General features: G+C 45.9%; 1 protein-coding gene across 1 annotated transcript in view; it reads left to right on the top strand.

The window, feature by feature from the left end:
* The first annotated feature begins 3,476 nt into the window (after positions 1-3,476).
* Znrf3 (zinc and ring finger 3) overlaps positions 3,477-12,776 on the top strand; it is a 170,006-nt gene continuing 160,706 nt past the window's right edge. Inside the window, exon 1 of the mRNA XM_021177289.3 lies at positions 3,477-4,010. Coding sequence (XP_021032948.1) covers positions 3,720-4,010 — 291 coding nt within the window. The 5' untranslated portion in view covers positions 3,477-3,719. The remainder of the gene's footprint in view (positions 4,011-12,776) is intronic.

The following is a 12,776-nucleotide window of genomic DNA, read 5'->3' on the forward strand; positions in this document are numbered from 1 at the left end:
GTGCATATATCTATGGAGACCAGAAGAGATCATTAGATTCCCTGGAACTAGAGTTGTAGGTGCTTGTGCAGCACCCAATATGGGTTCTGCAAACTGAATTCTTATCCTCTGCAAGGGCATCAAGTGCTATTAACCATTGAGCCAAGGATCGTAGGAATTCCCCCCAGTTCTGGAGATAGAACACAGGGCCTCCCCGCATGTGTATGGAGCACTAGTGCTCCCACTAAGCTACATCCCCAAGTGGCTCAAGTTACTTTCTATCTCCCTTTTCTGCCTGCCAGACTTTGGGGAAACTTGGTAAATACCTTAGTTTCTCAGTAACATTGTCTCTTGAGAGGCAGATCATGCTGTTTCTATGTTACTAGCCTGTGTCTTATTGATCATATCTTGAAGCAGAGTTTGAACAATTAAATCCAATCAGGTATAGTATCACACGCCTGCAATCCCAGTACTTGGAATGGTGGGGCAGGAAGATTGCTGGGAGATAAGAGACCAGCTTGGGTTACACAGAGAGACCCTATTTGAGAAAACCAAATAGAAATAAAAATTATCTATCTGTCTATTTACTTGTATATGCGTGGAAGTCATGTGTGAAATTCAAAGGATAATATGTGGGAGTTGGTTCTTTTTCTCCAGCATGTGGGTTCTAGGGAATGAACTCAGGTCAGCTGTCTTGGCAGCAAGCGCCTCCTATCCCCAGCACCGTCTTACTGGACCCAGACTCGGTTATTCTCTGACCCTTGTATGCATTGTCATTGCTACTGAAGTTCTTAAGAGAAATACTGTTGCCGTTCTTCATTCTCAGAATTTATTTTGGTCCCATGAAGCCCAGTGCTCCTAGGCAGCTCCCAAGCTCCCTTAACTGAAGGAGGAGAGGGGTGTGTGGCGATGAGCTCATTAATTCATGTAACCAATATTTACTAGGCGCCTATTCTGGACCTCGCAGCTTCAGTCTAGGTAAGACCAAGGTCCTTGCCATTATAGCAAAGTGTGTTTAATGAGATCTGAGAGCTGAATTTTTAAACAAGATTTCATTAAATGTGTCTAATGTGTATTTTGCCTGCATGTCTGTGCAACACATGAGTGCAGTGTCCTTAGAACCAGAAGAGAGAGTTGAATTTCCCCGCAGAGGGCTGTGAGTTGTTCTGTAGGTGCTGGGAACCAAACTTGGGTCCTCTGCAAGAGCAACAAGTGCTTTTTACCACTGAGCCTTTTGAAAATTCTGTCTCTGTCTCTGTCCCTCTCTGTTCCTCTCTGCCCCCCACCCTTCTCTCTCTCTCTCTAAATGTATGCCATATGTGAACAGAAGAGAGGGTCAGATCCCATAAAGCTGGAGTCATAGGTGGTTGTGAGCTGGGTGCTGAGATATGAGCTTGGATCCTTTCTTGACCCAAGGCTTATTTTTGTTTGAGAAAGGGTCTTACTATGTAACATTGCCTGGCCTGAGACACCTATGGAGACAAGGTTGGTCTTGAACTCATGGGTCCACCTGCCTCTGCCTGCCCAGTGCTAGGATTAAAGCGAGCTCCACTACATCAAGTACGCAAAGGCTTCAATTTTTAACAGATGTATTGAGACGTCATCTATACACTGTAAAATCCATCCTTAGAAAATGTACAATTTGCCGGGCGGTGGTGGCGCACATCTTTGATCCCAGCACTTGGCAGGCAGAGGCAGGCAGATTTCTGGGTTTGAGGCCAGCCTGGTCTACAAAGTGAGTTCCAGGACAGCCAGGGCTACACAGAGAAACCCTGCCTCAGAAAAAAAAAAGAAAGAAAGGAAGGAAGAAAGAAAGAAAGAAAATGTACAATTTGGTGGTGGATTTCATGTATTTACAAAGAATATACTCATCACCATTTAATTACAGAATATTTTCCTTCCCCTTAAGGGAATCCATTAGTAGTCATACCCAATCCTCTTTCCAGTTCAGCATCTGGTGATCACTAACCTTTCCATTTTTCTATATTCTTGGCATTTCATACAAATGGAAAGGCTATATGCTTTTCTGAGTATATTTTTGTCTCATTCATTCAATAGTCAGTATTTTATTTTATTTGCCTTTGTTATTTAAAATGCAATTAAAGATTGAAACTACTATGTTAAAAATTCGATTTTATTGTATGGATAGACCATATTTGCATATTCATTCACCAGTTCATGACCTCATACTTCTAAGGATTGCAACGCTAGCTATGCATGGCTGTAATAATTGCTCTCCCCTTAAAGACTGGACTGTGCCTTAGTGGGTGAAGTCACCATCCTTGGGAGTGACAGTGCTCCCATCAGTGCTCCGGAGCAGTCAGTACTGATTAAGCTTGGCTTGGGGGAAACTAATGATTCTAGCTTTGTCAGTTACCTTCTGTGCCAAAGCTTTGGGTGGTCCAAACACAGTGACACAGTTCTGTGAATTTCTTTTCAATTGTATTTTCTATTCAACACGTTGGCAAAACATTCCTTTTCAGTTTAAATTGTAACCTCGATGCGCTGATTACTCAAGGAAACGCTCAATGACTTTTCTTTTTGTCTTAATATTTTGGGTGTGGTAGCAAGTAGAAGCAGATCACCCTAACCAAATATTTGCAAATATTTAAACAAAGCCATTCAGGTCAGGGAGGGAAGACGACTGAGGAAGTAGAAATTGAATGTGGCTTTTAAAGGAGGATTGTGAGTCTCATAGATTTGCTGAGGAAGGAAAAATCCTGTTCCAAAAAGGGGAAGAGAATTAAAAGTTTATCTTCTGGGTGACTGGGAACGTCTGGGTTCGGAGCACGTGTCTTTGGTATGTTTGGCAACCAGAAGTCTGTGCATTAAGCGTGTTGATTCTTCCGCCCTTCTGCACATGGTGAGATTTGAAGGGAGTGTTGGAAACGGTCTCCAGGGCTGCAGAAAGATGAACTCCATTAGAATCAGGATAACTTCTTCAAGTTCTCCGCCACCTGTCCTCACTCCTTTAGTTGAGGGTAACTGTCTATGTGACACCCACGTAAGAACTGGACGTGTCCCGGCGGGTTGCAAACTGCCTCTGACCGCCCGGGGCCTTTCGCGGTCCCTGGAGGTGGTAGGGCGCGAGCACCGAGTGCGGGTGGCCAGCAGTGTCGGAGCTGCGGATGAAGCATCCTTGAACGGAAGGACGAGGCCTTTGACGCCCCAATGACTCTAATTGCGGCACCAAAGCAGGGTGCGCCGAGGGGGCGAACCGCCCGGGAACAGGTTGAGGACCTTACTCTCCCGGTACTCCAGCAACTGCCAGGAGAAATGTCTGCCGTGGAGGGCGGAGCACAGACCAGGGGGCGTGGCCAACAAGAAGGGGCGTAACCGAAAAGACTACCTGGGCGGAGCAAGGGCGGAGGGGCGTGGCTAAGACTGAGTCGGGGCGGGACTCAGTCGATTGGGCGGGGCGGGCGAGGCCTCCGGGCCCCGCCTCTCGCCGCAGGCGCGCCCGCCCCGCCTACCCGCTCCCCTCAGAGGTGGCCGCGGCCGAGCGCGGGGAGGGAGGGGAGAGCGGGTCACGACGCTGCGGGGGCGGGGATAACCCCTCACGTGGAGCAGATGAAAGGGCCGCGGCGCGACGGCCGGGGGAGCGGAGCAGAGCCTGCGACCCACAAAGCCGCCGCCGCCGCCGCGATGGTGCTGTGAGGCGACCGCCCGCGCTCGGTCCTCCGCCGGCCCGCGACTATGCCCGGCCGCGCCCGCCCTCCGCGCCCTCCCGCCGCAGGACCATGAGGCCACGCTCGGGCGGGCGCCCAGGGGCCCCGGGCCGCCGCCGCCGCCGCCTCCGCCGCGGCCCCCGCGGTCGTCGCCTGCCGCCGCCGCCGCCGCTGCCGCTGCTTCTCGGGCTGCTGCTGGCGGCCGCGGGGCCCGGCGCGGCGCGGGCCAAGGAGACGGCGTTCGTGGAGGTGGTGCTGTTCGAGTCGAGCCCGAGCGGCGACTATACCACCCACACCACCGGCCTCACGGGCCGCTTCTCGCGGGCCGGGGCCATGCTCAGCGCCGAGGGCGAGATCGTGCAGGTAGCCACCCGGGCCCCGCGCTCCGCCGCCACAAGATGGCTCCGGGGGCTGCGCCCGCCGACCCCGCCGCGGGCTAGCGGGCGGGCGGGCGGGGGGGAGGCGCGGAGCCCGGCGGCATCCCTCCCAGGCGGGCGGGACGGGGCCTCCGGGGCACGGCGGCTGAGGCGAGCGCACGTGGGGGCTCGGCCTCCGGTGGGTGCACCGCGCCGGGGTGGGGGTGGGGACGCTGAGCTGGGCATGGGCGCCTGGGCGGCACTCTTGAGTTGGCGGGACGTTTTCCTCCCTCAGGTGAAAGTCCCGGGAACTACCTGTTGAATGCCAACTTTGCAAAGGCGAGACAAGTTGAAGGATGGAGCGACTTCTTAGAGGTCGCAGGCTTTGCTTTCCCATGCACGTTTGCTCCGTTTTCGGAGCGACCCAGTTGCCGGGGTGCACATCTTCAGGTTATTTTTGCTGAAATCTCCTGGCAGCCCTACCTAGACACCAACCCTCTGGCAGGGCTCTGGACGGGTAGCAGCAGGAAGGGAGCAGGCGGAGCTGGCTGAGGAGTGGGAATTGGGAGAGCACTGTCGTGGCCGTGCCTCAGATTACAGGGGGTGAGAGAGACCGCAGGCTCGCCCCTGGGTCAAGGACTAATACCGAAGAGGCCTGCAAACCCGAGCCAGAGTCTCTCACTGACAGGGCCTCCACCTTGCTCCAAATGAAAGAGGGCTGCGTCCCAAAGGAGGCTGGCTAGGGAGAGCTTTGAGCTGTCCCCAGTCTTTGAGGAGGGACTCTCAGCGGATGGATAGCAGCATAGATTTCCCGCCCCCTCGATGATGGTTTTTATCCACTACCATGTTCCAGGGCAGCGCACTTATGGCTGTTAGGCGCACCTCTGGTAGGAGTGATCTGATACGGTTGGTCGGCTTTGAATCTTTTGGAACTTTAGAGGCCTATAGTTTGGATCTCCGGTGCTTTGCTCTTGGGTGAATTATGAAGAGAAAAGGGATTGTGTGGAATGACTGCAGAGCAGCTCCGAGTGTAGACAGGAGGGTGAAGCTGCACTCAGAGCTTTGAGTTGATAGGACACGGGCCAATACAGTGTAGCTCCTTAAAGGTGTGTGTCTTTCCAAAGCTGGAGGAGGACCCTATGGCTGTGATTAGAAAGCATTGTTTTGTGGTGCTCCTATTCCTGTCTATAGAAAGTGAAATACATGTTTGACCAATTTCTGTGACTTCAGATGTTGCTAACGGTGCTGTTCACCCCCCCCCAATGTTATTGTTACTGTCATTAATATACAAGCTTTAGAGAGGATGCTTGGCTGAAGATACCTAAACAACTCTATTGGAGGCTTTAAGAAGAGTTTGAATTTTAAGTCTTGCTTCTTGTGAGTCCTTGTCTTTCTTTGAGGCTTTCCCTGTGCCCTGATGGCTTTAGAAATGTTTGATTTACAGCCTTGAGGGTGGGGGTTGCAGCTGAGGGGAGTATGTTTTAACGTGGCACTTCACTTTTTGAAGGAGACTTTTGAAGTTTGAGATTTTTATCTGCAGTGTTTAAACTTGAGCCATTCTCTGTGGTAGTTTGTCTGGGGAGCTATTCATTATGCATAATGCTGTGCTTTGCAGATATTCTTGGGTTCACTATTTAATACAAAATTAGCAGTTTTTTAAACACACCATTTGTAACAATTTTATCCTGACAAGTAGAGAGATAATGTGTGAGTTTGGCAGGACTCTGTTCTCTTGAGAAGTTTTTGAAGTGCTTATCTAATTCTTTTGTAGTCTACTAGACTCGCACCTCCCTTTCAAATTAAGTCAACAGTCACTAAGGGGAGAAAAATGACTTAAATGGTATTTAATAAGTTTACCTGTTAAGCAATCACTAATGATGTCCTTAATTCCTTTATAACTGCAGTGATATTGGTGGGCTTATCTGAGCTCCCTGAAAAGATAGTTTGTCATTGGTACACTCCATAACTTTAATAACTTTGTTGTGGTCATCAGTGTGTCCAGACAAGCACAGTGTGGCTTTCAGAGCTGTGTGTGTATACACAGACCGGCATGCTTTTATTAGTTCTGTGAATACTGCCAGACTAAAGGAACTCTTGTGGCTCCTGCCTACCAGCTCTGGAATAAGTTTTGTAGGGAAAGCCAATGTTTTAGGATTGCTGAGAGGGAATATAATGAGAGCATGTGTAATAAAAGTGTAGAAGAAACAAAGCCAGTCTTTAATTTCAGATTAATCATGTTTTCTAAGTACTCATTGAACTTTTAAAAACCACCTTTTGTTTTATCACCTGAAAAACTTCATGATTTGCCCTTTAATGAACGTTTTATGGTCTTCTGTTTATTTTCTGATAACTAGAACTAAATAGTAGCATGTAGGTAGCATTGTTTTTATTCTCAGTGTGATTCTATAGCAATATTGTTCTTAATTGGGAAGAGAGAAAAAAAGCTGTTTGAATGTTTCACTTTAAAAATTATAAGAAATATTTTGTAGTACTGACTTTTTTCCTCTTACTTGCCAATGAACGTGTGTGTGTGTGTGTGTGTGTGTGTGTGTGTGCATACACACAATAGATTACTTATCATAGTCTGGCCAGCCCAAGGACCTGTTGAGTATTTATCATGGGTTAGGGTAGGAGGAAGGAAGCCTGGCTGTGTGTGCTTGTTGAGGAGTGGGATTAGTAGTTCAGACTTTGGGATGTGTGTATTGTAGGTGTAAATTAATTATCTCAAGGTCATTAGTTTAGTCTGTATGAAGACAGGGTTTGTGTGTGCTTGATTTTTTTTTTTTCTTTTTCTATTTTGATATTTCCAGTTGTGAAAATTGTGAATAGACTATTTAGATGTGAAATTAGTTGCTTTTATTATCACGCAGCAGCATTTTAGCCTGTTTGCATATAAGCAGGTCAGGCATATAGCTAAGCACTAGAAGAATTACCCTTTAACTGTACTTTTGAAGTGTGGACCTCTAAAGAACTTTCAGACATACTGGTACATATTTCATCTTTAAACCAATGTGTTGATGTTAATGAAATTATTATCTGAAACTTTTAAACTTGGCTGCACACATGGTTGGTGTTGTTAAATAAGGGGCCTGATTAAACACTGGTTAGTGGTGTGTAAATTGGCTAACCCAACAAGAAAATTTGCATGGCTAGAAATGAAAGCTTGTTTTAAAGTGGAAATGCCTATTTCTCCCATTGAAGTCAAATAGTTAGAAACATCAAGAAATTCATTTGTACAAGGAATGAGAATGATGGATTCTGTGCAACTTTAAAATCAGTTATTCTGGATCCCAGGTTAAACGTTTGATGAACTTGAGGCTGTGAACATGAACTAAGGAAGTTCTTTTAGCTGTTAAAGAGTGAAAGGAGAGCTGTGTGGTGATTAGATAGGCTGGGTAACTAAAGGTATCACAGGGAATAATTGTAGGAGGCTAATTCCTCTGCCTTGTTTCCCTGTCAGTGTGTTTTTACAGTTCAGCATTTGATCAAGCACTTTCTTTTCATCTCCATTTGAAGTTAACTTAATAGGCCTGCCTCCAAAAATTGACTTGGCCTAATAGAACAATTGCACGCTGACAGCTGACTTGGATTTACACAGAAAGGGCCTGCCGACCGTCTTGTCAGATGGTCCTTTATAGGTTAAAAGCAAGCATTTCATTGTTGGGGGGGTGAGGGGGAGGTTGGTAAATTCCTAGGATCTCTTCTCTGGTTTTATACCCTGAGATCTCATGGGAATTACCAGTAATTCTGATTGGGGATAAGAAGCAGCCATGACTCCATTTTGTGTGTGTGTGTGTGTGTGTGTATACAGGGAACTGTGCCAAGCACATTAAGCTTGTTCATTTAGTCCTTAACATTAATACAGATTTAGATACTGTTGTTTAGTCAGTTTTACAGAGGAAGAGACTGAGGCCGAGAGAAAGTTTGTTTCTCTAACCTGACAGCAAAGGGTAAAACCTGAATTGAAACTATGGTCTGTCCTTATTCTCGTCAAATAAGTAGAACTGAATTTGTTTGGATTTTGACATTTAATTCAAATCTAATTTCTCATAATTTGTATTGGAGTTCTTGAAGGCCTGTGCCAACCCCTCCCACCCCCCATGAAATTATTCACACATTCTTGTGAATGGGTGTGTTCATTTTCCTGATAGTTTCCCAAGAGGAAAAGAAGTTTCCACCTAGTACTTGTCTTTGAATGGTCCAGCACTAAGAATTTAAGTAGAAGGCGCAGAAGATAGCTCAATGAATTAAGGTGCTTGTTGTCAAGGGGACTGAATTTGATCCTTGACATCCATATTGTAGAAGAGAACCAACTCCTGACAGTTGTCTTGTGACCTCTGCCTAGACTCTGTGGCACACATGCCCTTCCCGTAAATGTAAGAAAAAAAGTTGAGTGAGGTAATCGGTCCCTTGGGCTGGCCAGGGTTGGAGGGAAGCCTGCAGCAGCTTTGCAAACCTTCATTGAGCATATTTATTGGATGGATGTCTACCAAAACCCTATTCTGTACAGAACAATGCTGCAGTGCTGTAGTCCTCTGAGATAGACTCGCCCACAGATAATCATCCTTACCAACTGAGTTTGTGCATCTATGTCCTGCTAGTTCTGTATCATCCTGGGGAGAGAGAATAAAGTAACCAACCCTCAAGGAATTTTCTACATTTAGTAGTGGAGGAAGTGGAAGTACAATGACGTGGAGGAAGAAGAGATGGAAATGAAAGATTTGAGGTAGAAAAAGGGTTAGATGTGTCCCTTTCTACCATTCACTGCACAGTGAAGTGGAACAGCTGCTGGTGTTGGAAGGCTGCAAGAGTAGCCCCTGCCTTCTGGTGAACCCAAATTTCAGGGAGACAGGTCTTCATAGTCAAAAGAATCAAATGTGTGGGCTGAGACCTAGCTCAGGGGTGCAGAGCACTTGCCTAGCATGGTTGAAGCCCTGAGTTTCATCCCCTGCAATGGAAGAAAACAACAGTACCAAATTTAATGAAATGATTTAATGATTTAATGCAAGGCTAGAAAAGTGAAGTGCCTTGTTTGGGCCATATGTGTGTGGTAAAGGTAGGGACAACCACAATTAACATTTAATTCCTCTGAGACCAAGGATTTGGAGCCTCTCTGTCCACCCTGGTACAGCTGGGCATTGTCTCATGGAAGAGTGGATATGAAAATTATGGCTTATGATTAGAATAAGGAGAACCATGCATTCTTCAGTTATATATTGAGCGTAAGTGGTTGCTTTTCTCCTGATTATTTAAAATTTGGGTCTTTTCAGTATTCCTCTGTCAGAGCTTTTAAAAATAGCTATCAGGAAGTTGAGTAGTGGTAGTGCGTACCTTTAATCCCAGCAGGGGTGGGTGGATCTCTGAGTCTGAAGCCAGCCTGGTCAACAGATTGAGTTCAGGACACCCAGAACTGCACAAAGAATCCTTGTCTTGAGAAACGAACAAAACAAAACAAAAGTAGCTATCAGGGACTGGGGAGATGGCTCAGTGAGTAAAGTACTTGCAGTGTAAGTCTGGGGACCTGAGTTCAAATCCCCAGGACCCAAGTCAAAAGCTGGGCTGGTAATACATGCCTGTACTCTCAGTGCTAGGAAGGTAGAGGCAAGCCAGGCTAACTGAATCAGCAAACTCTAGGTCAGGGAGAGACCCTGTTTCCAAAGCTAAGGTAGAGTGCAGCTGAGGAGGTGCCCAGCATTGACCTATGGCACTCACATGCACATAGAACATGTACATTCACAAAGAAGTAGCTAAGAATGAAGCCAGACACTGTGGCTGTGGTTGCACTTCTCTAATTCCAGATATTTAGGAGACTGAGGCAGGAAGAGCACAGGAGCCAAGAGTCTCAGGTTAGCCTGTACAGCATAGTGAGAAACACAAAAGACAACAATAACAAAACCCAAACCAAAACAGAAATAAAGCTACTAATGTTCATGTAAGTAAGGCCTTAGACACAATACTTTGTTTTAATTTTAAGGGATGTAGTTGATGGCAGGTTTTAGATTAGGAAGTCAGTAGCAAAGTGGTACCTGTAACAGTCACTGAGCAGTTCTGTAGCAGATCAGATTCAAACTGATCTTACTGGTGCTGAGATTTTTTATTTGTTTTTTTCTGAGCTTGTCTCACATGACACTTCTTTTTGTGATAAGGTTATATGGACTGATCTTGGAATTCAAATTTGGGTTTAAACCTAGAACCATTGACGGAGAAATGTGTTTGTAACTGAGAAAACACCCTAGCTACTAGAGAAGTGTCTTCCTTTCTTGTCACTTCTCCCAGCCCCACAATCACAGAAGGCTCATCCAACTTGTTTTTTTCCTAGAGCCAAGCTGACCAGTTTCTGAAGACAGTGACTGGAAGTATCTAGCGATCGCTTGATGGCACTTGTGCTGCTTCGGGCTGTTAGCAAAGCTGGAATGGCTGAAGCAGCCCGCCCTGTAGAACCATTTCTGATGTGAGTGAGGCACACCTCATCCTGTGGCTGACTTCAGAGCCAGGCATGAGTCTGCACCACGGTCTTCAGAGAGATTATGTCCCATGTACATTGCTTCTTTTCTTTGCACAGGCTGTACATTCCCTGATGATTAAAAGATTTTAAGAGCCTGAAGCTGTGGACTGTCTTTGCTCTTTCCGTTAGCAGAATTCAGTAGTGCCTTGCATTCACCAGATCCTGGATGGGGCATAGCAGGGAACATGACTAAGGCTTTGCTTCTGTCTACAGGCAGAGTGTGGGGACAAGACAGTAAGCAGAGAGTACTACCTTACCCTGAAACCCTGTCTGGTAGGACACTGGCCCTGGTGCTAAGTTTGGACCGAACAAGAACAAGCTGTTGTATGTCACAGTATAGTATGTGGATTTGAGCAGTCTGGTCTTTTCTAACTAATTTTTACTTATCTTTGAGGTTAAAGTTGATAAACCTTTTGTGGAGACAGTCCTTTGTACCTGTTAAACAGAAAGGCAGGAGGCAAAGAGTGGAGGCTCTTTGTTCTGTTTGTAGGCTGAACTAGATGTTTTAAAATCTTACTTTTAGCAGCTCTGTTGACTTATGATAGTGTGAAAAGAATAAGGTCAGCTGGCCCATTGTGGTTCGAAGGAGAGCTTTTGATTTTTATTCCTCTTAAGACATGTTGCAAGAGTTGCTATTAATCCCTTCTCTGTGCAGCCGCCAGGTTGATGTGGTTATTTAGAAACCAAATGTGTGAGGTGACTTGGTGAAAGTAACTTTGATGATACTAGAAGTTTGAAGAGAAAATGTTGGAATGGGAACTTCTGGCCTCTTGAGGGCTGCTGCATTTTGAAACTGGAAGAGTAAGGATGGCTGAATTTTAGGTACATGTAAGATCCCATCCAGTGCTGTAAGATCTGATCAAAGCACAATTTATGAGGCTGGGAGATGACTCAGTTGGTAAAATGTTTGCCATGCAAGCATGAAGACCTGAGTTTAACTCCCAGCACTCACATACAAAGCTGGATGCAGCACTGGTGTCTGTATTCTCAGTGCTGGCAGGGAGGGAAAAGCAGATCCCTGGAGCTAATGGGCCGGCATATCTGATGAAACCCTGTCTAAGAGAAAATAGAAAGCAGTGGAGAGGACTCCATGCCGATGTTGACCTCTGGCCTCCATGTACATACTGCTTTTCCCATGAACTGACTGAGATTTTAAAGAAAATTGGAAAGACGTAGTGGTGATAGCCCTTTGTCTGCTTTGAATGTTTAATTGTTATTAAATAGTCTGAAACATTTTCAGAGACATGTCACAGGTTATTATTTTCTGTTATAGGACATACTATCAGGGAAATCCTTAGAGTGGGTGAGTATGAACATGTTTAAAATTCTCACAGGCATTGTCAGATACCTCTGCAGAAGGGCTTGTATTAGTTTATACCCCACCAGTTAGCATGTGTGGAGAATATGTACCTCGTGGTACATATATGTTTCTTTGAAAACTAGTACAAATAAACCAGATGAGGTAGAAATTTGTATATTCCTGTCATTTAATAAATAGCAAGTACTGCTTTTTTCTCTATTAGCATTCTGAGCAGTAGCTAGTTCTGCATAGAGATGTGCTGTTGGTAGCCTCTGAGTGCCTTCCCTGCGTGTGTCTGTGAGCCTGATTTTGGAGCAACAGATGGTGTCCCTCCTTTGGGCAAGGTGGTTGTCCACCCCAAGTTGACTGCATTGTACGAGATAAAGCAGCTTGGTGCTCAGGGGGATGCTGTTGCCTTGGATGTTTTCCTTTTTCTTTTTCTTTCTTTCTTTTTTTTTTTTTTCGAGACAGGGTTTCTCTGTGTAGCCCTGGCTGTCCTGGAACTCACTCTGTAGACCAGGCTGGCCTTGAACTCAGAAATCTGCCTGCCTCTGCCTCCCAAGTGCTGGGATTAAAGGTGTGCACCACCACTGCCTGGTGGGATGTTTTCTAATAGACCTGTTATCATAGAGTAGTTCTGTGCATGACCTCGAATTCTAAGTGACACTGTTAGTTATTGGTGAGAAGATAGAGTCAAGCATCCGGCAAACTCTGTGGGCTGAAAGCAACTTTTAGAAAAGTGGTTTCTCTGAAATATCTAGTATACATATAGATCAGCTCTTAGTGAGAAAAGGAAACATCTGACAACACCAGGTCACAGTCACATAGTAGAGGAACAGCTAGCTCTTCCTTTGAGTTGGTCAGGAACCCTTCAGCTCATAAGTCCCATAGCATCACCCAGCCTGTGTTGGACTTTGCAGCCCTTTCTATCTCTGAAAGTTCTGAAGTTGAACTCTAAAGGTTTGTTT

This window comes from Mus caroli, unplaced genomic scaffold (genome assembly GCF_978045245.1).
Source record: "Mus caroli unplaced genomic scaffold, Mus_caroli_1 scaffold_13, whole genome shotgun sequence".
Classification (NCBI taxonomy): domain Eukaryota; kingdom Metazoa; phylum Chordata; class Mammalia; order Rodentia; family Muridae; genus Mus; species Mus caroli.